This window comes from Lytechinus variegatus, chromosome 8 (genome assembly GCF_018143015.1).
Source record: "Lytechinus variegatus isolate NC3 chromosome 8, Lvar_3.0, whole genome shotgun sequence".
NCBI classification, from domain to species: domain Eukaryota; kingdom Metazoa; phylum Echinodermata; class Echinoidea; order Temnopleuroida; family Toxopneustidae; genus Lytechinus; species Lytechinus variegatus.
Window position 1 is genome coordinate 25,442,736 of NC_054747.1, and position 26,536 is coordinate 25,469,271.

The following is a 26,536-nucleotide window of genomic DNA, read 5'->3' on the forward strand; positions in this document are numbered from 1 at the left end:
TAAATCATCCATATCCTACACCCCCTCTCTCTCTTATCCCCCTCCTCTCTCTCTCTCTTTCTTTCCTCATCTATTCATAACTATAAAATAGAAATCAACCAACAACATGTAACAAAGAAGACAGAAGACATCATCAGTTTGTAAACAACAAAATGTATCACGTTCATCATACAATAATATTTACATGATGTAGATAAGTTTACAATTCTCTTCCCGGAAATCAAATTCAGTCTACAAAACCCTTCTGAGGATAACAAATAATAATAATAGAGAAGGATTTGAAAACGAAAAAAAAATATTAAAAAAAATTAACATCAATTTAAAAGGGGAAAGAATAACCTGGCACTCATAGCGAGATCATTCATGGGCGAAACTGAACATCTAAAACAAAACGGAATATTTTTGATATTTTTTCTCAAATAAAAACGACACGCCCGATTATTTACGCAGTGTACGCAAACAAGCAGACGTTTCAACCTATGGTTTCAACACACAGCGGGGGTGTGGCTGCAAACTGCTCAGAAATGTCAGGTTGGTAGTTAGAAAAAAAAACAATAGAGTCTGCATTAACTTGATATAAACGAAAGTCATTAAAATCATGTTGCAGCCTCCAAACGCTGTATGATTTGTTTTCTCCTTCGAATAATAGAATAAAACATAACATCCACAATCATATGCACAGCTTCAAATTAAAAAAAAGCGAGTACTTGGTTAAAATACCGTGTGATTAATGGAAACAGAAATAAAAAGGGAAATTTAACACCAGCAGCATATTTGAACATAGTCAATTTATTCTCACCCCCTCTCTCTCTCTCTATCACTCTCTCCCTCTTTCTCTCTATCTATCTAACGCGTGTGAAAAGAGTCTTGAGAAAAGAGTTGATGTCCTGATGAATGAACTACATTACGTTCAAATTTTGTTAATTCGAGAAGCGGTTAGTCTTCATAAATAACTGCAGTGAATACTCTGAAGCCTGCCCCCTATAGGCAGCTTCTTTTTAGTTAGTGTTGCTTGAGTTAAGAATTACTCATTATCTAACCAGCCATCAGTGAAAAAGAACAATGGATGGTTATTCAATGACAATCCACATTTTGGTTTGTTCAAATAATGCTTTCTCTTTGCAAGAACTCTGCCAGTTTTACACGATTTTATACAAATTTCATAGATCGGGGAAAAAATACTAGTGGGGGAAATAGGTCGATATATTTACAAGAGAAAAAGAGGATGGCGATATGAAAACTGGCAGAATTCTTGTCCAATTTCAAACAAAAAATGCCAATGTAAATTCCCTTCTACTTGCCTACTATACATAAGATATATCAATATATTCTTTGGAGTTTGCTACAGCACTGCGCTGACGCAACCTGATTATCAACGCCACAGCGGAAATAATGCAACGGATATTATGTTTCAGAATATTCATTCCTAGTTTAACAGAAGGCCTATCAAAGGGAAGCGTATATCACTACATATAAATATAATTGCATGCTTTCCGCCTTCTTATAAACACTGATGATAGTTGAGCATTGATTTTTTTTGTGGCAATTGTGATTCAGAGTTTGGCAAAACCTATCACGAAAAGCACACAATACCACAAACACAGAATACCATGAGGGGGTAATGACAAAGAATATATTTGAATATAGCTGGGGGACTGTTACATACGCGAACACACTTGTAAGGACCCCTTTCATACTATCATGGACACGAGGAGACTGGGCCGGATTCAGCCGGGTTAGACAATACCATTTCATGGGCCATATCGTCTGTACACAAGGGTGGGCCTAACCAAAGTTAGGTATCTAAGCCGGCTGGATCCGCCATCGTGAGGAGGGGCAGCGTTGTCATCTGCTGGAGAAATGCGGGTTTGTCTCTGACCCCAACCCATTTTGATAAGGTGTAAAGCTATGTTTGTAAGGTTTCTGAGATTTGCGTCCCAATGTCTTCCGCACATTTTGGTCCAAAAATAAAAGATTGGTCTAGTTATCATGTAGAACTTATGTAGACTGAATAAGAGTTATGCTTATTTTCATCGATGACATGCCCCCTCCCCCATCAGTGAAAAGTCTCCTACTGCCCCCCCCCTCACATCCCTAACACACCCCCTACACTCAAGATGGCTTAAATCATATTACATAGTGGTTTGTTTCTAATATTTTAGTTCAATCCGGGATACTTCACCCATCAGCAATTATTACCATTCTAATTACACAAGGCTACACTATCTTATCCTTTTGAACGGAACTTTAGTGTGTGCAGGTGAATATGAGAGAGAGAAATTATGATAAACAAGTGGCCTAAAAATAACTATAAAAAAAATACATAACCCCTTGATTACAGAGAAATATTAGGGATGGGCTTCTCATATAATATCCAATTATCACAAGGTTACATATGTTAATTGCTCAATCTTTCCTGCGTATAATGAATCCTTAAAAAACTGATTGAATTCTACAATAATTATGAATAAAATAACTAGTATATCACATTAAAAGCATTCACAGATTTAAAATTCCATTCCTATGCAAGTATTTCGTGAAAAATTCGCATATATAATTACACGTCAATACTCCTCCGAAGGGACATTTACATATTGCAATCGTTAACGAAAGGAGCATGTCCAACTAAAAAGAACGAGAGGTAACTGTCGTGTGCTCCTCTAGAACAGATTTAAAAACAATACCAATAAACATTGAAACAAATGCAAGATACATATGTTACTGCTAAATTAGTTAAAGCATCTCCACTACATACTGCGTCGAACGGATACAACTGCCCGCGCTTGGCAGTCTACAGACGATTAACATGTATATAGGACAAAGTATTCTGGTATAAAAAATAACACACAACAAAAAGGGGAAAAAACATAAGATATGGACTACCGGTACTCATTAATTTAACTGACTAGTTCTGTTATTATTCTATAATTCACGCCTCTTCATCAGCACTGTGCATTTGACATACATCACGTGGTCATTGGCATAATTTTGCGAGAAACAAAATCATTAAATTATTTTGAAGTCTATACACAAGTGTCCCGTTCCAACCAGGTGCGGACATGGGACGTTATAAAACTGTACATCATATATATCACATTAAACATCTCTGTGCCTATGAGAGACCCTCCCATAATACTCTTTTCTTTGTTTTACACGGTCTAATTGACGTTTAGGGTATGTCAGTGGCTCCCCCTCTCCCCCATCTTTCACACACCGTTTAAACTCACATAATAAAATCCAATACCATTAATTTTTGCCATAGTTTTCCACGTGTACTGATATTACTAGCAACATACAAGCTGCCAGCATTTGGAGAGACTTTCAGACGATGTAAAGCTAAGCTTTAAGTCGGGACTTGCATATGCCAAGGTCCGTTCACATACTGCGCGATCTTCTGCAGCATTTGCACAAAGCACCGCTGCAAATTTAAATTCACTGTACCTGAGTATATGCCTAGTGTGGTGGCATATCATATAAACATTCAGTGGTGCTTTGCAAGCCAGATGCAGCAGGGAGTGGTAAATGTGAACTAAACATTGCAAACGGCCCCATACAAAGTCCAGAACCAACAAAATATGGCAGTAATAATAATGCTTCTTTAAAAAGCATTTTAAGTAAGCCCTCCTGAGCAATTATTGGATTAAGTGTAACACCTACCTACATTACTTGAATGCAATGAACATCATAAATTTGATACAATCTGCGAAGTTTGTTGGCACCGATAAACAAAATCTAGACAAGCAAAATGTTGACACTATCAGGAAATATTGGGCACTTGGTGTTACCGACTGATGTGAAGAAAGGGAGAAACATCTGTAGCCAAAGACATACCACTAGTTATCTGTACACAATATTCAGGCCACACTAAAATAAGTCCTTACTAAAATGGGGACGATGGACTAATATCAAGTACTAATTTATTCTAATTATTACTAGTCTCCCATACAGACTCGGTCCATCGACCGAAAACGTTGCAGACACCGGGAGAGATTCATACTTCACAATCCTGCCGTGTTTGCATTTTATTCGAGGTATTTGGTTTCCGACGAGGGAGAGAAGATTAAAAATTGTAAGAAGCGAAAACTAACCCCTCTAATGCCCCAACTAGGCTAGAAAGACACACCTACGGAGCGAGAAGGGCACTTAGTAATAGACTTTGTACAGGGAATAGTGCCCTTCTGGCTACGGCTTGGGCGGCTTCTTGCAATACCTAGCTCAATCTTCTTGGACCACACCAGAGGGGAGCAGGACAAACACGGCAGGATCTCTAGGGGTAGCACCCCTCCGGATGCTAGTCTAATCTGCAGCGAATTCAACCCACTATTATGTAATCACAAAGAGAAGTAGATGATGAAATTCAATTGAGCATCTGGCAGTTTTCAACTTGGGTACGGAAAACACCCACCGTCATAGAGGTGACCTTAGTATTATGGTTTTCTAAAATCAAATAGTTCAAACTATCGTCGTAATTAGACTCCTAGGTGACACACAAAGACATCACAGAAAGTACAATGCCAGCAATGAGAAATGTTACTTCTACATTCCGCCGTCCAGGGTACAAGCCATTACTGAAGTAGTTCTAGATCTCTGCATCAGGACCAGGCATCGACACTCTTTGGACAAAGACAGCTAGTTGACTGGGGTAGATCTCTGCACGTTGACAAAGCTGCAGTTGTCATGTGATCGCTCGCCATGGTCATGTGACTAGTCTTTAAAGCTTTGAGAGAGCCAGTCTGCAATCTCTGTGACTTCTCTTGATGTTACCCAGTGGGTGTCAAACTGCCTTTACAGGAAACCCACTCTCAATCTTCACCTTAGAAGATTCTTCAACCAACGAAGTGCCTCGTCCTGAGGTTCTCGAGCTTACATGAAGATCTCCTACGAAGTAACCGTACCGCTACAAGTTGGTGATGAATAAATACTCATTTTTTTTCTGCATGCTGTTAACTAAATACTCCTCGCTCTTCTCCTCCAATAGTAATTAGTGTGATAGTTCTCGATGCCCTTTGGCAGCGTAGCTATGGCTTGCTGTGGGGTCACTTGCTGCTAGAACCGCCGGTCGCTGACGATGCTGTGGCGCTGGTGGATGGCTCGGGGGTGTCGTGTGGGGCTGTCGAGCTGGATGAATTCTGACTAACATGTGGCGGGATCAGGGCTGTGCGTAATGACGGCTTACTTGCAAGTTCTGTGAGAGAATGAAAGATGGAGGAAAATATATCAAATTCTGATGCTGGAAGAGTGGAAAATATGTTAGAATGGTGGTTGGCAGAGCTTGGCAAAAGCCTGGTCTGAAATAGCCCAGTTAAAACAGGATTATGTATCCAGTAATGTATTCTCTCAGAAACAGGGAGCCAATAAATTTATTTAGGAAAGGAGTACCACAAGAACATTTGTTTGTTGACAGATTAGCCGAGGACATTTTTTTTTTAGAGACGTTGGTTCCCATCATCCCAGCTTGCTTGGGATCCAGTTTTGAAAAGCCTTGAGATTTCGCTTTCTTCTTCATGGACAAATGATGTTTAAACAATCATTTGTTATTATTTTCAATGTAAACAGTCACAAAAAATTCTACATTTCTCTCATTACTGAAAAGAGGATGGGGCCCAATGCTGTTCCTTGAGGTACACCAGTACATGAAACAGAAAACAAGAGACAATCACTAGAGGGTCCCACATATAGAGGGTCAGATGTATGTATTTTACTGAATTGCCCTAATGTTTATTTATAAAAATAATACGATATTATGAGATGAATTGCAGAAAAAAGACCAAGGTCTTAGAAGCAAATCTGAGCACTCACCACCAGCTGTGAAGTTGAATAAAGGGGGTAGCTCCCTGCCGTTGGGTAGCTTGATGCCAGGATCCCGTAGCTCACTGAAGAACTGATGGGCGCATGCTTCCAGGGGTTTGATCCTGGACTTGGGGGTATACTCAAGGAGTCTGCTACACAGCTGGATTGCATCAGCGGGAGTTCTCGTTCGGAATACCTGCACAGGGAAGACATGTTTAACAATTAGGGAAGGGTATTGAAGAGGTAAATTGACAGTGAAAAATCTGAGAGAAAATTAGAGGCATGTTCATATATAATCTATCAAAAAAACAAAACCATCTGGTATTTTGCAAGAATGAAAAGAAAGTAATGCTTTATGAAATCCAGTTGTTAACAGTAAAAAGCATATCAGACCTCAAGTTATCAGGAGATCGAGCATTCAAAGATCTACACATAAACACTTTGCATTTGAATCCTAGACATTGGTGGTCCAAAGTCTCACCTTACTCCACGGATGTGGTTTGATCTGAGGGAACTTGAATTCTGTGTAGTTGGGATTCATTTCCTTGATCTGGTCCCGGCTTGGGGTGCCGAGGACCTTGATGATCTCTACCAGCTGATCCACCCCGCTGTCACCGGGAAAGATGGGCTGGCCTAATAACAGCTCAGCAAGCACACATCCTGCTGACCATACATCTAGTCAAGAGAAGATAGAAGTAAATAAAGGTAAACCAGCATAGTTAATTTATGTTTTATCTCTCACTATTGTATAATTATACTATCTCTGTTGATTTTTTGCTTGTAAATTGAACATTTCAGCCTGTGAGCTGCCTGTTTGATTTGTTTTCAATAAACCATACCAATTCCAATACCAATTCCAGTTCTAATTCTCTGATTACAAATTTTTCGCAAGTCGAAGCATTTTTCTTTATCCTGGGACGTGTTTCACAATGGATTAAGTGGGACTTAGCACTCGACTCTTTGCCCGCTTTGTTTCGAGTAGAGTAACATACAGGGGGCTGCCAACTTCGACTCGAGTCATAGTTCATTCACAACACACAAAGAGTGTATTAAGTCTATAATACTAACACATATACACAATAGTGATGCGTATCGCATTTTTTAGTGTACATGCAAAGCTTTTCTTTCCTCTAAACCAATCAAAGTGATTGCGATTTGAATTAACATAGTCCATTAGCATTAAAGCATGAAAATAAGTCACACTTAATTCTTTGTGAAACACCCCAAGATAATGCAATACGTGTGTTATATACCTCTTTTAAGTGGAATTTCTCCCAATTCAAACATAGTAACATTTATGTGGTCTTAGATTTAACATACCAAATTTGCCTGTACCTGTAGGGGTGTTAACACACCTAGGTGTTAACCATGGACATTAAGCTAAAAAAAAACAATAATTGTAAGTTTACAAAGCTATATAACCTGGTAGAATATTTTCAAAATGACTTGTGTACGACAGGCTCTAAGAGTGCATTGACCCCTACAGACAACCTCCCATCAAAAGTTCATGACCTTCAATTCAACATTTGCAAGTTCAGTAGAAGTACATGTACTACACTACTCACCTATATCACATGTGTAGTCAGTAGCACCAAATATAAGCTCCGGCGCTCTGTAGTACCGTGAACAGATATATGATACATTGGGCTCTCCTCTCACAAGCACCTTTGCACTGTAGTAAAAACATAGGAAAATGACTTAATGTGTGTATTCTGCCTAGAACTTCAAGGATAAAAAAGAGATGGGAGTCTTCATTATGACCATTATCTGTAAACATCATCATCACTGTCAAGTATGAGCCAGAAATATAACTGAACGTGATTAATACCCCCACCCACAAACCTTCGCAGCTCAGTTTCCAAGATAATTGAAAAGTAGGTCTTTACTCTTAGAACAATGTTTGCACCAAATGTCATGACCTCCAGGTAACAAACTGAGGAAGTAGTTTGCTTTTTAAAAAATTGCCATAATAATCAACCTGTTACCATGGCAACAAATTTAGGAACATGCAAACAATTTCCTCAAGACCGATACATGTGCCAAATGGTATGAGAACTGGTTAAAAACAAAGGAAGTATTTTAATTTGCAACTTATGCCAACATATTGACTGCCAGACCATACACTGATTTCTCTATACAAAAATATGCTGTGGTGAACGTACCTTCCAAAGTCACAGAGTTTGAGAACCGCTGTTTCTGGGTTGAGTAGGAGATTCTGTGGTTTGATGTCCCTGTGACAAATGCCCATTGAATGGATGTACGCTAAACTCCGGAATAATTGGTACATGTACAACTGCAAAGGAAGACATGGTTCAAAATGATCAATAATTGTTTATATCTGTTTGCATTAAAATATGAATAAAACATATAAATGAAATTGGAGTGAGTTGAAAGGGGTAATGATAACAGGGGTGAAAGTTAGGAGCAAACAGGGCATGGGGGAGGGGCAAAGGGTGATGCACAGTAGCCAAAAGATAAAGAGAAAGAGAGGGGTGAAAAAAGATGAAATTAGGGAGGGACGGAGGGAGCAATGGAGGGAAGATGACATATAGGAGGAAATTAGGAAGGGGAGGGAGTGGAAAAAGAATGGGAGAAAGGAAGGGAGAGAGGGGAAGGTAGATATAGAAACATTTTTCTTCATGTTCAAGATGGATACTTCGGTGACACGACATTTGCTCCTGCGACAATTGCTCTGGGCTTAATTTCGTCTGAGATTTAGTGTTAGGATTAGGGTTGAAGTAGGTTTTTATGTTGGGTTTAGGGTAGGGTATGGTGTTTAATAAGCCTAGGGTTGAAGTTGGTCATTCGTTTAGTATGTGGAATTTAGAGCTGAGCAATTGTCGCCAGAGCAAATGTCATGGAACCAATACTTCAAGCAAAAAAAAAGATACTCTCATACCAAGCTGCACAGAAAATAACACTATTTTACCAGGGTGAAAGCAAAGTACTCCTAAAGCATTCCCCCAATACCCCTTAAAGTCAGTACGTACTTTTCATACTTTACAAGATTTTGTGTGATCGGGTGGGTGGGAAAGCACCTATAGGCAGACACATAGATCTCTCCAGTCCCTATGTTTACAATACAGGTGGCAAATGTTTATGTAATCTTTCCATGTTTTGACGATTACAACTACCAAGATATATGGCCTCAGTGACAGAGCAGTAGATCATGGCAACTAATCCAATAATATTGTTCCCACTACATGTATGTGATCTCTATTCATATCACACTATAGTCCAATACAAGTTCTCTTTCTCTGTGTGTGAGGGTGTGTGTGCGTATGTATGTGTGCGTGTCTCTCTCTATATATATCTATATGACACAGAAGCTTGCTTGAAAAATATACAATAACCCCCCCCCTCAGGAAAAAAAAATAATGATAAATAAACAAACAAATAAATAAATAATAAAATAAATGAAAAAAAAGGAATACATGTTAATAAATAAACAATAAAGATAATACATCATAGCAATAAAAAAAATGGGAAAGGGAGAAAAACCCACCCCCAAACTAAACCACTTAAGGATGAATTTCACTTTGAAGTCTAGCTTTACTCTTTTTTTTTTAAATGCAGGATGAATTTAACTTTCAAGTCCAGTTTTACTCTTTTTTTGAAAATGCTACCATGTGCGAATGCAATCAATACTTGGACTTACCTTAACATAGATAAGAGATATGGTTTGCTTTGCTTTGCTGTAGTGCCTTGCTACTCTGTAAACTGTTTCTGGTACATATTCTAAGACCAGGTTTAAAAACACCTCGTCTTTCTGTATGGTGGAGAGAGAAATGAAAGAGAACACCATGTAGTATATGGTTCATAGGAAACCAAAAACTATAAATAATGTTTTTTAGTGCAATGGACAGAATACTTCAAGAGGTGAAAGATGAAATTATGCCTCGTTGAATGGATCATTCATTTTGTCTATTACCGAATGAAGTATTTCTTCATTAATTGCTTTATACGACACATAAAAATAGATCCTTGTCATGATATTCAAATATTTGAATAAAAGTACATTCAGAACAAGTGCAGTCTGTTGTTTGACGCATTACATTCAACACGCACACTGCAAACACACGAGTAGCGCTGGTAGTCTCAGCGCGTGTCCAATGGACAACATCGTAAGGATAAAAAATTCCATGATGTATGGACCCAAAATTTCACGGATGACGTCATTGAAAAATGGGCTGAAAACAATCAAATGACAAGAATATATCTAAGTATCATAATAAAGATCTATATGGAATAGACAAGTGATTGTTTTGGCAATATCTGATTATAATAAAAGAGGCTACTGTACATATAACATATGCTATGCATAATCTGATCTAAAAAAATGATTTGAACTCTACTTTATGCTGACTCGATTATCTCGGATTATCAATTGTAAAGTGAATATATTATTGGCCCGGGGAGGTATTCGGAAAATTTTCTTTTCTTGATATTTCATCTTTTCTCAGAGGTATATGGTAAAATCAGTATTCTGGTGGATGTCATAAATTTTTGTCATAAAAACTGCCAAAAGTTTTGTCTTTCCTCTATAGCGCACGCAATGCGCAAATACAAATACGTGAATAATCCCTTTAAATATGACCAAATTTATGACGGGTTCTAGCAGTCACTAATTTGTCATTTCTTTTTTTATAGATCCATAGGCTCCTGTTACCATGCCAACTGTATGTCAAGTACACAATACATTTAACTGTTGTATCCGTTTCACTAATCATTCATGACTATTTCAACAGCATATTTTCATGCTACAGGTAGTTAGGCCCTACAATTCCTCTTTCATCTCTCTAAAAAAATCCTTCTCAACTTTCTGTTTCTTTGGATAATTAAGAGCATTAATATACGCGCTGCTGCGCAGTGTCAGCTATTGTGTAGATATGACAGAGAAAAACTGTGTTCAGAAACACAATTTGCGACAATCATCAAGTGTGTCACATCTCTGGGAGAAATGACCAAATTTGTGGCATAAGTTATGACAGTGTTCTCAAATATAACCCCTGAGGGTGTTTCACAAAGATTTTAGTATGAACAAAGGCCACTGCACACCTTACGAACCCGACTGGTCTACGACTGAGTGAGTAGAGATGAATCGCAAGGTAATCATCAGCCTGGACACTGCACACCTTGCGATCCGACTACCATGCTGTCTGCGACTCACATATGCCCTTTTTGCTTTTTGCTATAGCAACTGAGAAATGGTGCTTACTAAGTGCGTATACGCATTGTATACCATATACGCGCCATGCAACTCTGCTGTCTGATTGGCTGGAAGTTGGATTGAGCTTGCGATCCAGTCATAAGGATTCCACACGTCAAGGCCTTACGATTTTCCTGCGCCTTGTATCTGAACGGTCTGCGACTCTCAAGCTGACAAGAGCTGTGACGTCACATCTCCCCTCACTCGGTCGCAAGCCAGTCGGGTCGCAAGGTGTGCGGTGGCCATTAGAGTCGCACATTAATGCCTAGTTGCATGCCAAATAAAAGGCATGATAAAAAAAAATGCTGAAATGCAAGAAAAAAAAAGAAAAAAAATTTATGCCTCACTTCTGTATTAAATCTATTGCCAAATTTCTTAAATACTGCTTTTCCTGAACTGCCTTCATCACTCTTGAACTTTGAGATTATGGCCCGTATTCTGAAGTTGGGTTTAACTTAGACCATGGTCTAACTCTGTGTTAACATTATGGGAAGCCAAAAGTGTCACCATTTTTTTTAAGTTGCATGTTTCTTATATTTACTTTGCTCTTTCCTGAATCATCGATGGTGAAGACAATTATATCCTAGACAATTATGATTTGAGAGCCAAATGAGCTGAAATATGAAATCTCTACCGTAAGTGATTTATGTAATAGTTGGCTATCCATACTTAAAAAGCAACTTTAAACCTCAGTTTAAGTTAAACCCGACTTCAGAATACGGGCCATAGAGTGTTATACATCCCAACAACATTATTGTGTAGTTACTGAAACTCACCTTTTCACCACTTGAATAAAAGAAGTACTTGAGTTTGACTATATTGTGATGATCTAGTCTCCTCATGATCTGAAGTTCTCGATTCTACACACAGAAATATATGAAATAAGTATTAAGAGAGGAAGAGAGAAAGGAGGGAGGGAGGGAAGGACGGAAAAGCATGAAAAAGAAAATGAAATAAAATAATGAAAAAGAAAGAGACAGAGATAAAAAGAAAGAGATAAATTGAATTTGCAATCAATTCATGTTCTCTCCAGCATTATTGCAATGTAATTTACCGAGTATAAATTCAATTGGAAATGAATTTGTCTCTTTAAACGATAAACAGAAAAATCTTCAAACCATTTGCATTTCAATGCATGTTTTTTATGAACTGAAATACAGTTTTGCTAAAATATCTACATGTACATGTATATCATTGACAAACATGTAATCACAACTCAATATACAGATCAATGCATCAACTGATTACTTTTTACACCTACATGTACTTTTTTTTTTTGAACAAAAACACACTACACAAAAACAAATACATATAAATACATATATTAGGGACAAAATAAGTCAATACAAATGAGAGGCACTAGACTAGCCTATTATAGTGTCCAACCTTCAACACTTTGTAAACTAATACTTCCTCTACTACCAACCAATCAATAATATTGACCATTGAAATGGATAGCAGTGTAATTATCTAGCCTCTGGTGCCCTTGGAGACTAGACACAAAGTATCGTCAGACATCAAATTACTATCAATGAAAATAACCTTGGAAGAGTTTCTTTTATAAAATAGCAATCTCGATTGCCAACTCATCATCATCATCGATGTGAGCAAACTGTCACGCAGGGTGCTGACATCCCCTGTCAATGTCATGTTTACACTCTGTACCTCACTATGACTGACCATGGCAAGGTATCATTGTCAAATTACTCATCAGTTTCTGAAAGCAAACCCTTGACAACTCTTTTTATAATCCATCATCCACCTCTTATGATCTCATCTCACCTTGATCGATTTGCTTTCTTCTCAGCATGCAGATCAAACTACATGTACATGAATGGCATTTCCACAATCCCCCTACCCTTCAAGAAAGTCTGTGATACCTCAAGGTTGCCTGCTAGGACCTGTATTACTTCCTCATGTACTCACCTTGAATCTCTTATCTTGTAATACTTTCTTTATTGCCACCAGATCATTGGTATCGACCATCCTGGCCTGGTATACCACGCCGAACGAGCCATTGCCTATAACCCTCGTGTCTGTGTATGAGATTTCTTTCGTTCTGTCGGGCGGAGGTCCTTCTGTTGCTGTGACTGATGTGATTTTACTACTATCTTTGTCCCCTGGAAAATTGAAGAGAGAGAGAAAGACAAAGAATCTACATTAATCATATTGCTTGCAAAGCATCAATAATGTCACAAAATAAAACATCTCATGCTCCAGTCATGTAGGTGACCATTCAAAGCTATTAAAATATTTTACATATCCTTGGTATTTGAAGTTTGGTTTTGAAAATGTGACTTTAGCATGTTATGCAAATATATCTACATGTAGATTTTCAGTATTCGTTTATACATAAGAAATGCATGCAATCCTCTATATAATATTATAACATACATTTAATCTTCGCTCTACGATCTTTGGTTTGGGGCAAAGAAACAAACGATGGTATCACAGAAAGAACGGTACATAAAATAAGGAATAAATACATGAACTTGAATTGGAATTATTCAATGTGACGACAATTTTATGTTAAAAAAATTGGAGAGAAAAATTGTAAGAAATGGGACCGAATCAAAGCTTTATAGCATTTCAGGCAAGTTGTACAGATTCACACATGTACACTGTATGCAAATATAGTCACAAACATACTGTAGTACTACAGGCCTATATGAAAAATTAATGCATGTATATCAGCATAAGGCCTACATGTACGTGACAGATATAGGTTGCTTTTGCTTTTATTCCCTGCGCGAGTTTTCACACAAGCTGCCATCGGTGCAAGTGGGTTTATTATTAGACTGTCAGACTTTGCTCCCCTTTTCAGGTCCTGTCATGGAAGTTGTAATTGACAAGGGTCTCGATATAATTTGACTGAATCACTGATCTTATCAGGAGGAGGCTCTTCCACACAAGAATAGCTCAAGTCAGATGAAGGAGGGTTCATTCACACAAAACCAAAGTTATACAGTATAAAGAAAATGAGATAACCATTACGCGAAAAGGACTGTTGAAAAAATTGAAATATTTTACATGTAGGTAATATCAAAATGAATAGAAAAGATGACAAATTAAAATTTTAGGGCTCTATATGAAATTTGTATTTGCCAGCCTTTGTATTCATTTGACATTGTCTGTACGATGCACAAACTACATACATTGTACACACTAGTACATGTATGTTTAAAAAGAGAGGGTATTACTTGATGAATAGTACAACATATTTCAGTTTAAAATACCTCATCCCTTAATGACTCTTACACTTCACTTTGTTAGAAATACATGTAGTACACTGTACATATTATAGTAAGGGGCTGAGAAGTGTGCGCATATACTATACATGTATTCTATAGGGATATATTTATTTTCATACCAAACTATGAGAAAATTAATAACAGTATGTAAATCTGGCTCACTGCTTTTTTTCAAAGGGAACTAAGTCAAAGCATAACATGTAGGCCTATATAGTAGTTCTGCTTTAATATGCCTGTCAAAGGCAAGTAATAACTTGACACACAATGGCCTGCTGGGTCTAATGAATGGATTTTAACAAAAGTGCAAAGGCATTTGAAAGAAATTTATGAAGTTTAGCAATCTTTATTACAGTAAGAGTCATTCAAGTGAATCTTGTGTACAAAAGATTGCGATGAAATGGATGGGTGCAACTTTTCATTGAGCTTTCATACTGCGTAGGAAGTCCTGCGCATACATTGTACACAATAATGCTGTCTTGAAAAGAAATTTTCAAGTGTTTCTTTGAGGTATGGATTATGTCTTTGAAACTAAAATAAACCATGGTTGTGAAGGAGATATAGAGAATGGTGGTTTGAGGGAGTGTCAGTATAATGTACATGTACATGTGCATGTAGGAAAACAGGTAGCTTTCAATCAAACTTTCACACTGTAGGACCAATTTTCAGATGGGGCCATTTGAATTATTCATGTCTGAAATGAATATGTTGTTGCTTTTTGCGTCCATGCCTACCCACTATTAACAAATTTGTATAAATCCCTAGTATACATACCCATTGTCTAATCATTATAGCATAATTATCTATAAAAACAAGGGAAAAGAAAAGGTTACTCTGTACATTATATAAAAACACTCCTATTCTGAGTTTTTATGTTTATTATGAAGATATTTTTGCCCCTAATGAATCTTAAAAACAATGAGCAAATCGCAGCATCATCATATAAACTTTTTTAAAATTTCTTCATGTCTCTGACTCTCTTCCGTGGCCAGTGATGTCAACATACACTGTACATGTAAAATCTAGGTCCACGTTCAACATTAATTTTGATTGTGGATTGACGTCAGAGCGGGTCATTGATCCCTACAATGCCGCAACATTAACTGCCATCCCATCAGTTCACAAATCCTTCATCTCATAAATTTGACTGCATCCCTAGGAATCAATCAAGATGAGAAAATGGGTAAAATAGATGACATTGGCTCATGGAATGTTCTGGTCCCATTTGAAAGAGCTCTTCAGTTGCTTTGCATTTTAGAGGTATTTATTAAAGGGTGTACATGTAGGCCTATACATGTAGAAACAAGCAGTTTGTACAAGTACTGTCACAAATTGTTATGAATTCACATGAAATTTATAGTTGAAACTTGAAAAGATTAAAAATGCAAGCATGATATGTAGAGTATTCATCACATGTACACCAGCAATGTCATTAATACCTTGGTCACATTTGCTCTACGGCAGCCGTACGGCGAGTCGAAAACAGCCGCTTTATCAATTTTAATTCAAACCACCTATATGTAGTTGGTACAAAAATATGTTAAAACGGCCGCCGTAGATCAAACGTGACCAAGGTATTACCCTCACTGTATTTTTGTCTGTCTGCGTTTGCCTTTCTTTAAGTCTCCAGTTCTCTCTCTCTTATCTATTTTTATCTAAAAACCCTCTGTTTGTTTCTTTTAAAGGTCATTGTGATAGATTAATACATGTAGGATTTCATGTATGTATACAGAAGCTACACTAGGCTTTAATACACTTACAGGGCCCTGCATGGACAGAATAGCAAAACAAAAAAAGGACCTACATTAAAAAAAAGACAGTTCCTTGAAGATTTTTTTATAAACCAAAAACAGTCATAAACTACATGTATAAAGCCTACTTCTCCATAATTACATGTATACATGTAGACCCTAGTGTGATTCTGTTTTTGTTTCTCATTGCCTATTTTTAAAAAGGACCCAAAGATGTAGGGCCTACAGTGTATATGTAATACACACACACTCTCTTTCTCTATTTCTATCAACCTCTCTGCATTCTGATTGTCAGCTGTCTCATATCAGTCAGTTCCCATGACAACGCTGGTCACAAAGCCAACAATTTAACAAATATACCTGTACATCCACATAGCGCCATACAGAATCAGGAAAAAAAGATGAGCTATTGTGTAGCTCCAACAGAGAAATACATTGTAGATCAGGCTACCCTTGAAATTATAGCAATCACAACTACCAGGGTTATGGCAATTGTTCTATGGACGTGCGGAAATTATAATTTTATAAGTATCACTTTGTCGGAATCATAAAACCTGTACTCATGGGAATTAAAAGCACACATTTGATCAGCAAAGAGGGTTAATCATAACTGCAAAAATAATAAATTCAGTTGTGTATTGTACTTCTATTTCCTCTGTAAATGTACATGTCGAGATACTGCCCCCCCCCCCCCCTGCATTCAATAAAGGTCCATTTTCCTTTTATAGGCTTGTGCTTTATCAAGAAAAATCTAGATCTACATACACAGTACATCTACTGTACAGTACATTGTCATACCCAAACCACTGAAATGAATAGAGAGCATGAAAACTGGATGAATAATTAGGCCTGAAGACAAAAACAAACCTGTACATACAGTAGGGCCTATTGCATTAAAATAGAATACTACAATGGTTTCATACATTCAGACTTTTGGATAAAAACTTGGAATACTATGCACTGAAAATAGACGTTTTTAGTAGTTTCAACTGGAATCAACCCCTTTCTTGCCCCTCCCTTCCTCCCCTCTCGTCCTATGCAATCAATACCCACCTTTTACCACAGAATATCTCTCTTTGCTATCCACTCTAACAGTTCTCAATATATCTCCCACTCTATCCACCCTAGAACATGTCTACAAGACTCTACATGTATACCATGTTATTTGATGTAAAAGTGAAGACTTGTTGCATAGAAATTTAAACAAAGTCCCTAAAATATTAAAATCCATGTCCTTTTTGAAAATTGATCATTGGAAAAGTTTACTGATTAATATACATGTAATTGATGCCTAAAAATGTTCAAATTATCCTGTTCAAATAATGTTTTTTCTCACTCATTGCTAAAGTTTACATATACATGTACATGTAGGCCTAAATGTACTTTTACATATGAAACTTTTGTAGGCTAAAAATAACAGATATTACATACATAAGGCAGCATTTGTAGCACATACATGTAGGTCCATGTACTTTACATTTTAAAATCCAACTTTTTGGTTTTCTCTCATTTTGCTTTGGGGCACGGACCACAAATTTCAAGTTGTGTTGCAGCTTGCAGTGATATTTCGTGCTGGCTTGTGAAGTTATTTGAAATATGAATGGTGGTTGTTTCTGCATGTCGACCCGACAATGCAAATTAACTCTTTTGATGTTGTGTTTTAGGCTATGGTATTAAATCAATGGAATTAAATTTGGAATGTGTGAACAGCTGTTATCTGACACATGACATAGACAGGAAAGAATTGGGATTGAAAATGCTATTCTTAGTCCTCCAAGTACGTACATGTACATATGAACGGCTCCAGTGTATCCCATGCCAAAATGTCACCGTCATTCACTGCGCTGTTCAAAGGCAAATGAATTATTTACAGTGGTACTATACTGTAGGACAACCCCCCCCCTCTTCCTCCAAAAAAAATAATAATAAGAATAACAAAATATAAAAAAAATTGTAGGAGATCAAAAGACGAACGATCAGATTAAAATATCATAATCTATTCTTCTATGGCCTGTCTAGTTTAACTTTGGACCATGTTCAACCAATTCCAAATCTGCGCTACAATTATGGAAAGTCGCAAATAAATTTAATATATATTCACATTGTACATGTATGCTTCTAATATTTGTGTTTTTCTTCCAAAATCTATGGTGCATTACAAATAATAATAATAATACAGGTATATTTACCCAGGGTGTCCACTTCAGTTTTGAAAGCTGTTCTACCAGCGGGCCCTGCTATTTTATTTATTTTAATTGATAATGATCAATAATTATTTCATTTATAATTCACAAACAGTTTAAGGATGTGAGCACCAAATGTGTCGTCTTTCTGAATCTTTCCTGTTTAAGATTTTGTCAACACAAATGACTATCCATAGTTAAACTACAGCTTTAGAGCAGAGTTCAGATTACAGACTTATGAATCAGGATTTGTCTAGCTTTTTAATACAAGTTTTTCATCCACAGCCAATTAGTAAATCTTATCAATAGCCACATTTAGGCCTATTCAAAGTCAAACACAAGGAAGAAGGGATATGGGACAGACAAACCATTATGGACAACTAATCAAAGACAACAATGAAGAAAGGACACGGTATTGAAGAATCGAGAGAACAATGTCTCGTTAAGCCAACACAATTGTAACATGAAAGTTCAGATTCAGTCTATTGCTTCCTGGAAGTATTAGAGAAAAATTTCACACTAATCACTTGAGGTATTCCGTAGGTGTGTTCACACTCGCCTGAATGAATACAATTTCTTCAAGGGAGCATTTCACGAGACAAATAGCTATTTCATTCACAATTTGTTATACGCTACATTTGCATCTGATTGGTTCTGAACAGATTTGAGAGTAACTAGAATTTAATTCGTCATGCGGACGAATTAGGTGGTCTGTCATGATTTTTCATTCAGAGTCGGCTAGTGTATAAAATGAATAATTTAGATATGATTGATAATCTTGATTCTAGACATCCTAAGAATAAATTTTGACCATTGCTCAATGTGATTATTAATGTTTCCCATAGACTTTACACGTAAGCAATTTTGAGAATTACAATTCCAATATTGCAAGCGAAAAACTGGCATGATCCCGGCATCTGATCAAAAAGTGAAGGGCACATTACCGAAAGCCCAGAATCTCAGCTATAACATATTAAAAGCTCCGGCAAAACTGACAAGAAGAAATGGAGATATGGCTCACGAAATAGAGGAATGTCGAATCTAGTTTTGAGAAAAAGTCATGTCCCATAGAGATTACACACAAAATACATGTGATATGAAAAAAACAATTATAATCTGTTTTATCTTGCTAAATTTTAACTTTCATACCTTTTAATTATCATAAAGGATCATGTAAGAGGTGGAAAAAGAAAAAAAAAATGAAAAAAAAAATCATCTTTTCTACCCCAGGAATCGAACCTCCGCCCTCGAGAAAGCAAGTCAAATGCGTTATCCATTGAGCCACGATATTCCCCATAGAGATTACACGTAAGCAATTTTGAAAATTACAATTCCAATTTTGCAAGTGAAATACAGGCATGATCCCGGCATCTGATCCAAAAATGAAGGGCACACTTCCGATAGCCCAGAATCTCAGCTACAACATGTTAAAAGCTCAAGGAAAGCTGACAAGAAAAAATGGAGATATGGCTCACGAAATAGAGGAATGTCGAATCTAGTTTTGAGAAAAAGTCATGTCCCATAGAGATTACACGCAAAATGAGGAAAAATGACATGCCTCTTTTCATCGCTGTTTTACGCAATGATGCGTTTCTCAAAACGAATATTCATGTTTACTAAGGAGAAAGAGTACCTTCTAAACTACAACATATCGAAATCTGGGCGAAAAATGATTTATATTCGAGAAGTTACAGCCAAATTTGCATAAATTTGATGACGTCATTTTTGAATAAATGAAATTTTTAGTTTGGGCGCCTATTTGATGACGTCACGAGATAATTTAGGGACAATGGTGACATGAAATCAAATTTACAACTCATAATCTATCGATATATGAAAAAAAAATTGGGGGTCAACGGACTATTTAAAGAGCTACAGTGAATTTGCAATAGGCATGTTTTTGCCCATATATGGCCTATAGTGAGAGCTCGCGCGCACACGTGCTGCAAAGTTTAACGGGTGTTAATTTCGTTATTAATGGTTGTAGAAGGTTGATCAAGGTATCAAATTGCTCAGAATTTTATTAGCAATGCAATGATATTAAAAGAAACGGTTTTTCTGCGTTGCGTTAAGGTGTAACGCGCGGAAACGCGCGCGCATATGTGCGCGCGCGCAAATTTTTGAAATGCTTAAAATGACCTGAAACGTACCAAAAAAATTTTATAGGTCATTTGGACGATTTTTTTACCTTTGACGCGCGCGTACGCGCGCGTCATGACCTCTACATGACCTTTGATGACATTGGCATTTGACCCCTGACATGAAGTTAATGTCATGTAAATATTGTTAATTTTTGATAATTGATAATGAAGATATGATCAAATGAAGAATTTTACAAAATGGCGCGTAGATGACGTCATCATGACCATTTGACCTTGAAAAGCTTATTTTGCCGTCTCTATGATAGATTCTATATATGACAAAAAAATCAGCAAAATTGATTCAGCCAATTTCGAGAAAAGTTGGCGACAAAAAATAGGTACAATGAATAAAGATAGGAAGAAAGAAATAAAGAAAATTCTGACGAAATCAATAGGTGATCTGTCATAGACAGACCACCTAAAAATCACTGATTAGAAGATGTTAAAATGGAACTCTGGCCAGGAATCAATCCAAATAGTTTGTGCATAATATGCATTCACCTCGATCTGAATTATAGGTCTTGATGTGCTTGCAACAAGACATGTTTTTATCACCTAGTGTGCACTTCTTCTATATGTTGTTTTGTGCATCAGAAGTTCTAGTAATTTTCATTAAAATATTCTACTGATCTACATAGATGAACTTGCTTCTTATTTTCAGATGTCAACAAAAGATACATCGAACCCCAAATTATATTTGTGGATATCGATGGTTAGGCCTACTCGACTACTTGTCCTTTTCAACCTGCGCTCAACCAATCAGATAAAGAGTAAATTTCATTATCAGAGGGAAAAAGAACAATGCAACACTATGATAAATGTTTCAATCCAGTTAAACATACCAGCTCTGACTGTTCTAAAAACAGCTTGACCAGCAAATGATAAACCGATCAAAACCATCAATAGAGTTTATGACCCATTATGCAAACAGGGAACTTCAGCTTTAACGCATGCAATATGTTTATTTAATCAAGTCTATTGAACTCTCCTTGTACATGTATATAAATTGTTCCTGATAACCAGCATAATTCTAGGTCATTAGCTAATGTAAAAAAGGGGGGGGGGGGATCTACGCCCCATCTCCCTTTAATACATACACACATGTAGGCGGGGACAGAGTGACTTCACATCCACTGTTAGCGACGACAGCACTATTAAACCTTTAGTGCGATGAAAACAAAGTACAAGTATATAAAGAACCACAATAATGTCAGGAACAACACTGGAACTTTCAGAAAGATTCATAAACTTCCAGATAACGAAATGGGTATAAAAACTTGATTATGACATTCAGCACAGTACGGGTTGCAAGTGCATTGTTTTCATCGGCCGGTCGGCTCGAGATTAAAAATGCCCGGATGTTCACCCAGGCACATTGTACAAGGTACATGTAAAGGTGTTCTCCGGTTCTCCCTTATACTTTTTTTCTTCTATTCTCAACAGGCCTACATGTATACATCAGATGTTTGGGAATTTTTTTAACTTGTTTTGATTGCAACCGAGCCCAGATCCCCCTAAATTTACATGTACCCCCATCCCACCCTACAAGAACCGCCCCCCCCCCCACTGATCCTCCCTCTGAAACCTTGTATGCCCCTATACTTGTGTGTAGGTAAAGGATAGAATGACAGAGAAAGAAGATTTAAATCACGATAAGAATATTCAGAGTGACAAGCACATGCATTACACATGATATTATCAGTCAAAAGCCACAAGGGCAGAAGTCCTTACATAAATACAGGATTTAACGACCTTTTTGCTGTGAGGGGATGATCGGTCCGTAATAGGCTGAATCATATGGCATTTCCTCTAGTTATGGTTTCATTGAGGCACCGGGGTGCCAGCTCGATCTTGTTCGCATAAAGTGATAAAATCTGTCAAACTTCAAGCATATTTGTTTCACATTTTTATCTCTAACTTCAGATATTTTGTATTTTAAACTCAATGCTGCAAAAAAGGGAGAAATAATATAAGAAAAACAAGTGTACAGTAAACCACTTGAAATTATTTTTGTAAAATAAATATAGGTCAATCAATTACAAATATTACATGAGAGAAATGCCCCGCCCCCCAAAAAAATCATTATGAAAGCATCAATAATCCCCAGGTCATACTGAAGGCTTCACTTGGAACATCAGAATTGGAAATGCCTCGTGTATATCCCCTAGGTTTATATTCAACAATTCCCTATTCATAATACCTTGATGCAATTATCAAAGCTGTAGAGAAAATTCATAATCATAACTGTATTCCAGCTCTCATAAAATGCAAACTTTAAAACCCCAACCTAACGAATGTACAGTAATTCACCTGGGATTTTAATAGCTCAGACTGTGCAATTTGAATACTGTATCACTATTAAAATTGTGATATCCCATTGGACGTGTGCATAAGAATTGCGCTGCTCAATCGTCTCTTGAGCTGTGTGACATTCCAGTTTCAGTTTAAATTGCCAATTAACCATCATCCACCCATCCACCCCCCACAAAAAAATGTCTCTCTTTATTATGAATTTCTTGGCTACATCGGAAACATTGACTAGTAATATTTTTTTTGAAGCACATACTCATTGATTTTGAAGTGGAAGTAGGAGGCAAGATTTTTGTTGATGAAATGCGTGGTGTGACGATTTTGCTGTAGGCTGACGATACAGGTCGACGATGTGTCGACCACTCCCCGCTTGCTGGGCGCTCCACAGTGCACATTGTGAAATCTCCGGAGAAGGGGCAAAATTTCCTCAAACATCAAAGCACAAAGTATCATCCAAAAGAAACGCTGTGTCAAAGACAGCAAGGAATCCAATTTAGAAAGGATCCACTATACTTGCAAAAATTCAATATTCTCTTCGAGTATTAAACTGCAGAAATGGTTTTTAAACAAAATCTAGAAAGCTTGTCGAAGCTGGCAGGATCACATCAAGATGTACGTATACATGTACCGTACATGTATTAAAAAAAATTGGCAGGAATTGATTTGAATACTGATCACAAGATGATTGCCCTCAAGATTTCCATACTCGTATGCGATCAGGCCGATACACAAATTGGAATGATCCACTTCTTGTGCAGGTCTTGGAATCCAGCGACTGTAGGATGAGGGAAGATTTCAAAAATGTTTTGATCCTGAAAATTCAGATCTCCAACAGGTTTCAACTAAAAAATATCATAGTAGTCCTACCCTTTCAAATCAGATTGATTGGTCTGATATTGTTAGAAAAGAACAGTCAAGATTCAATAATCCACAATCACCACTTCTTGCATACAGTATTATTAATCTTGAAATGAAATAATTAAATCTCAAGAGCAGCAAGATTTGAAAGGCAGAGGTGTCGACGTCTTGACTGTAAACACTGTAACTCGACACCCTGCGTTGCTCGTCCTACCCAGTGTGCGTAGATGCTCAGCTGTGCAAATCACACAAACCTCTCCTGGTAAAATTCCAAAGTTTTCAAACATCCAAGTGCAAACTGCAGCAGTTTGAAACAAATCAATAGGAGCTGCAATCCCTCCTGTCAAAACAGACCCTCCACGGATCTCCGGCCAGAATGATGAACTTCCCAAATGGAGTGTCCTTTTTTTCAGACAATGCACAATACGGTTTGTTTTGATTGCGCAAGGAATGGACAATGAGAGGAAGAGCTCGGTGTCCCTGACTTGGATGTGAAGTCTGAACTGATCCCCAAATGTACACAAGCTTTTGAGATCAGCAGCGGAGCATGTGAACACTTCAATACAGGGTCTGCACAATACACACAGCACAGAAACATCCACCATGTACATGTAATATGCTGATTACACTGAGCACCAACATGTGTACAAATGTACAGCTGGGCTTTAAATGTACATAGAGTTTGTGTGTGTGTGTGAGTACAGTATGTGCAAATCTGTGTGTACATGTACTTGAGACTGGCATTGGGATGGTTGCCAATTTGAGGCTGAATGCCCTACTTCAATGATTCATTCAGATACCCAGCTGTCAATATGGTGGCATACCTGGCGTGCTTGCTACATGATCAAGAAAAGGGGAAAGAATGCATCTTCCTTTCATGAACAAGCATACATGTACCGGTAATTCACATTCCCAAATGCATACCTTCAATGTCAATTAAAGGTAAATGCTAGTTTTGGTAACGATATCAAATGAGTTCGTACAGAATCCAATGAAATGACCAACAAAATGTCTGTTTGTATAAATAAAACGCATGTGCCAAAGGATTCTGGAAGAAATTGTGTAATTGCTGAGAAATCAGCAAATAAGCACAGGATTCAGGTAGAGCGTCGGGGCCCGACGCTCTAATCAATAATTATACATTGTCCCACGTGCGCTTACCTGTGTTGGGGATCTTCGTTGTGAACATTTTTCAGCGTAGATTTCAAGATTTCACAAAGTTCAGTTAATGTAACTGTACCAGATCTAGATCCTCGATGATATACTGACAATTAAGCCTTTTTTTACAGACTTTCTCATGAAATCAGTGTTTACTGCAACTACTGGAATTTCTCTTTAATGTATGTGTAGGCTACAGTGTAATTCCATGTACATGTATTTGCATGATGCTGATGTGTAAAACAAAGTGCAGTATGGTGACATTGAACTTCTTTGCACACACAATCATAATTTTTTAAATTTAACTTCTGAGTAATAAAAAAAACCCAACTCTTAATATCCCCATCAATTGCAGACATAAATTATAACTAGGCACATCAATGATGTCGTGCTCATCCAGCATCTCACAAAGAAATTTAACACAATTTTTAATTTCAGCCCAGTTGACACTAGTGAATTACATTGGAGACATGATTGAGGAAACAGAATTGAATTTGATGAAGATATAGAGAAGACATTTTTGTGATTTATGAATAAATTTCATATAAATTAGCATAAATAATTTTCAAGTCAAAATTTCGAAATTCGGTGTCGAATCTTGGTGAACCTCATGTAGCTCTCAGATAGGAAAAAAATGGTCAACAAATAAACATTTTTTGTGAGTTTTGAAAAAAATATGCATAAATTAGCATATCGAATGAGTTTCAAAATTCTGTGTAAAACTAGAAGTTTTGTATCCCCACATAGAGCTACATTGTACCATTTTAAAAGCAAACAGATTTTTTTGTGATTTATGAATAAATTTGTTAAAGAATAAATAATTTTCTAGTCAAAATTTCAAAATTCTGTGTGGAGGTTTGGTGAGCCTTATGTACATGTACATTCTACTAGATGGATGAAAAAAGGAAAATTGGTCAACAAATAAAAATCATTTTTTATGTGATTTTGAATAAATTTCACATAAATAATGTACATGTAGCATAAATAAGTTTCCAGTCAAAATTTCAAAATTCTGTGTACAAGTTTGCTGAACCTCATGAAGCTCTACAAGATGGGAAAAAAAATCAAAATCGGTCAACAAATAAAGAAGCATTTTTACGCATAAATTCATTTAAAATTAGCATTAAAAAATTGTTGTGACATGACATCAATGTTATTCTAATTACTATTGAGCAATGATTTGCAAGAGTTTGGGATGTAAAATTCCCCATTTTGTAGTCAGTACATGTATCCTCCAGACTTTAATGTACAGAACATTTCTACAAGTACATACATGTATGTACACGTACATTTTGTACATTGCATTATTGTGCTTTAAATACCTCCATTCACAGCATGTGCTCATCCATGCAATACATTCAAGGAATCCCCCTTGACAACAATAGTCCATTGTAAACAAAAGCCTTGCCCATTGTCACAGCACCCCTTTATGACAATCACTAAAGGAGTATAACTGTTTTACCCCCTCCTTTATCGATTTTTGGCTGGAAGCTGTCCCATTTTAAGCTCCAGCACATTGGAAAATAGACGACCTTTCATTGACAAGATACACATGGAAGGTCATAGAGAGTGGCATGCATGGAGTGCACATGTGACTTGCATGTTGTTGCTATGAAGTATTTAAACAGAGTAGATTGTAGAATGCGGTTAGAGGGGGCGGGGTCTATTGTAGACAAGAGCAATGACATTGACATCAACACAAAGCATAGAGTACTGTGCACATTGCAGAGTGATTTAAAGAGGCGTGGCTTATTTGTGTGAATGAACCAATGTTGTGGAGTGCCATATCGATAGAGGTGTGGTCAATGCTTCCATGGCAACGATACAGTGCCTATAGAATTATTAAAAAAAAATGTGCTGTACAATGTCAGTAGCAATGTACATAAAG

The 26,536-nt window shown here is 37.1% G+C and overlaps 1 protein-coding gene across 3 annotated transcripts in view; it reads right to left on the reverse strand.

The window, feature by feature from the left end:
* Positions 1–137: 137 nt before the first annotated feature.
* The window catches only part of LOC446187 (glycogen synthase kinase-3), a 33,606-nt gene continuing 7,207 nt past the window's right edge, over positions 138–26,536 (reverse strand). The window contains exons 1-9 of one of the 3 annotated variants that reach the window (XM_041614803.1): positions 22,889–24,143; positions 12,926–13,119; positions 11,776–11,859; positions 9,449–9,559; positions 7,953–8,083; positions 7,356–7,462; positions 6,272–6,465; positions 5,800–5,986; positions 138–5,185 (exon numbers count right to left, since the gene is read on the reverse strand). In XM_041614803.1, coding sequence (XP_041470737.1) covers positions 5,037–5,185; positions 5,800–5,986; positions 6,272–6,465; positions 7,356–7,462; positions 7,953–8,083; positions 9,449–9,559; positions 11,776–11,859; positions 12,926–13,119; positions 22,889–23,027 — 1,296 coding nt within the window. In that variant the 5' untranslated portion in view covers positions 23,028–24,143 and the 3' untranslated portion in view covers positions 138–5,036. Of the gene's footprint in view, positions 5,186–5,799; positions 5,987–6,271; positions 6,466–7,355; positions 7,463–7,952; positions 8,084–9,448; positions 9,560–11,775; positions 11,860–12,925; positions 13,120–22,888; positions 24,144–26,536 lie in introns of those variants that run through there. The other 2 variants (XM_041614805.1, XM_041614804.1) reach the window with 2 other exon arrangements.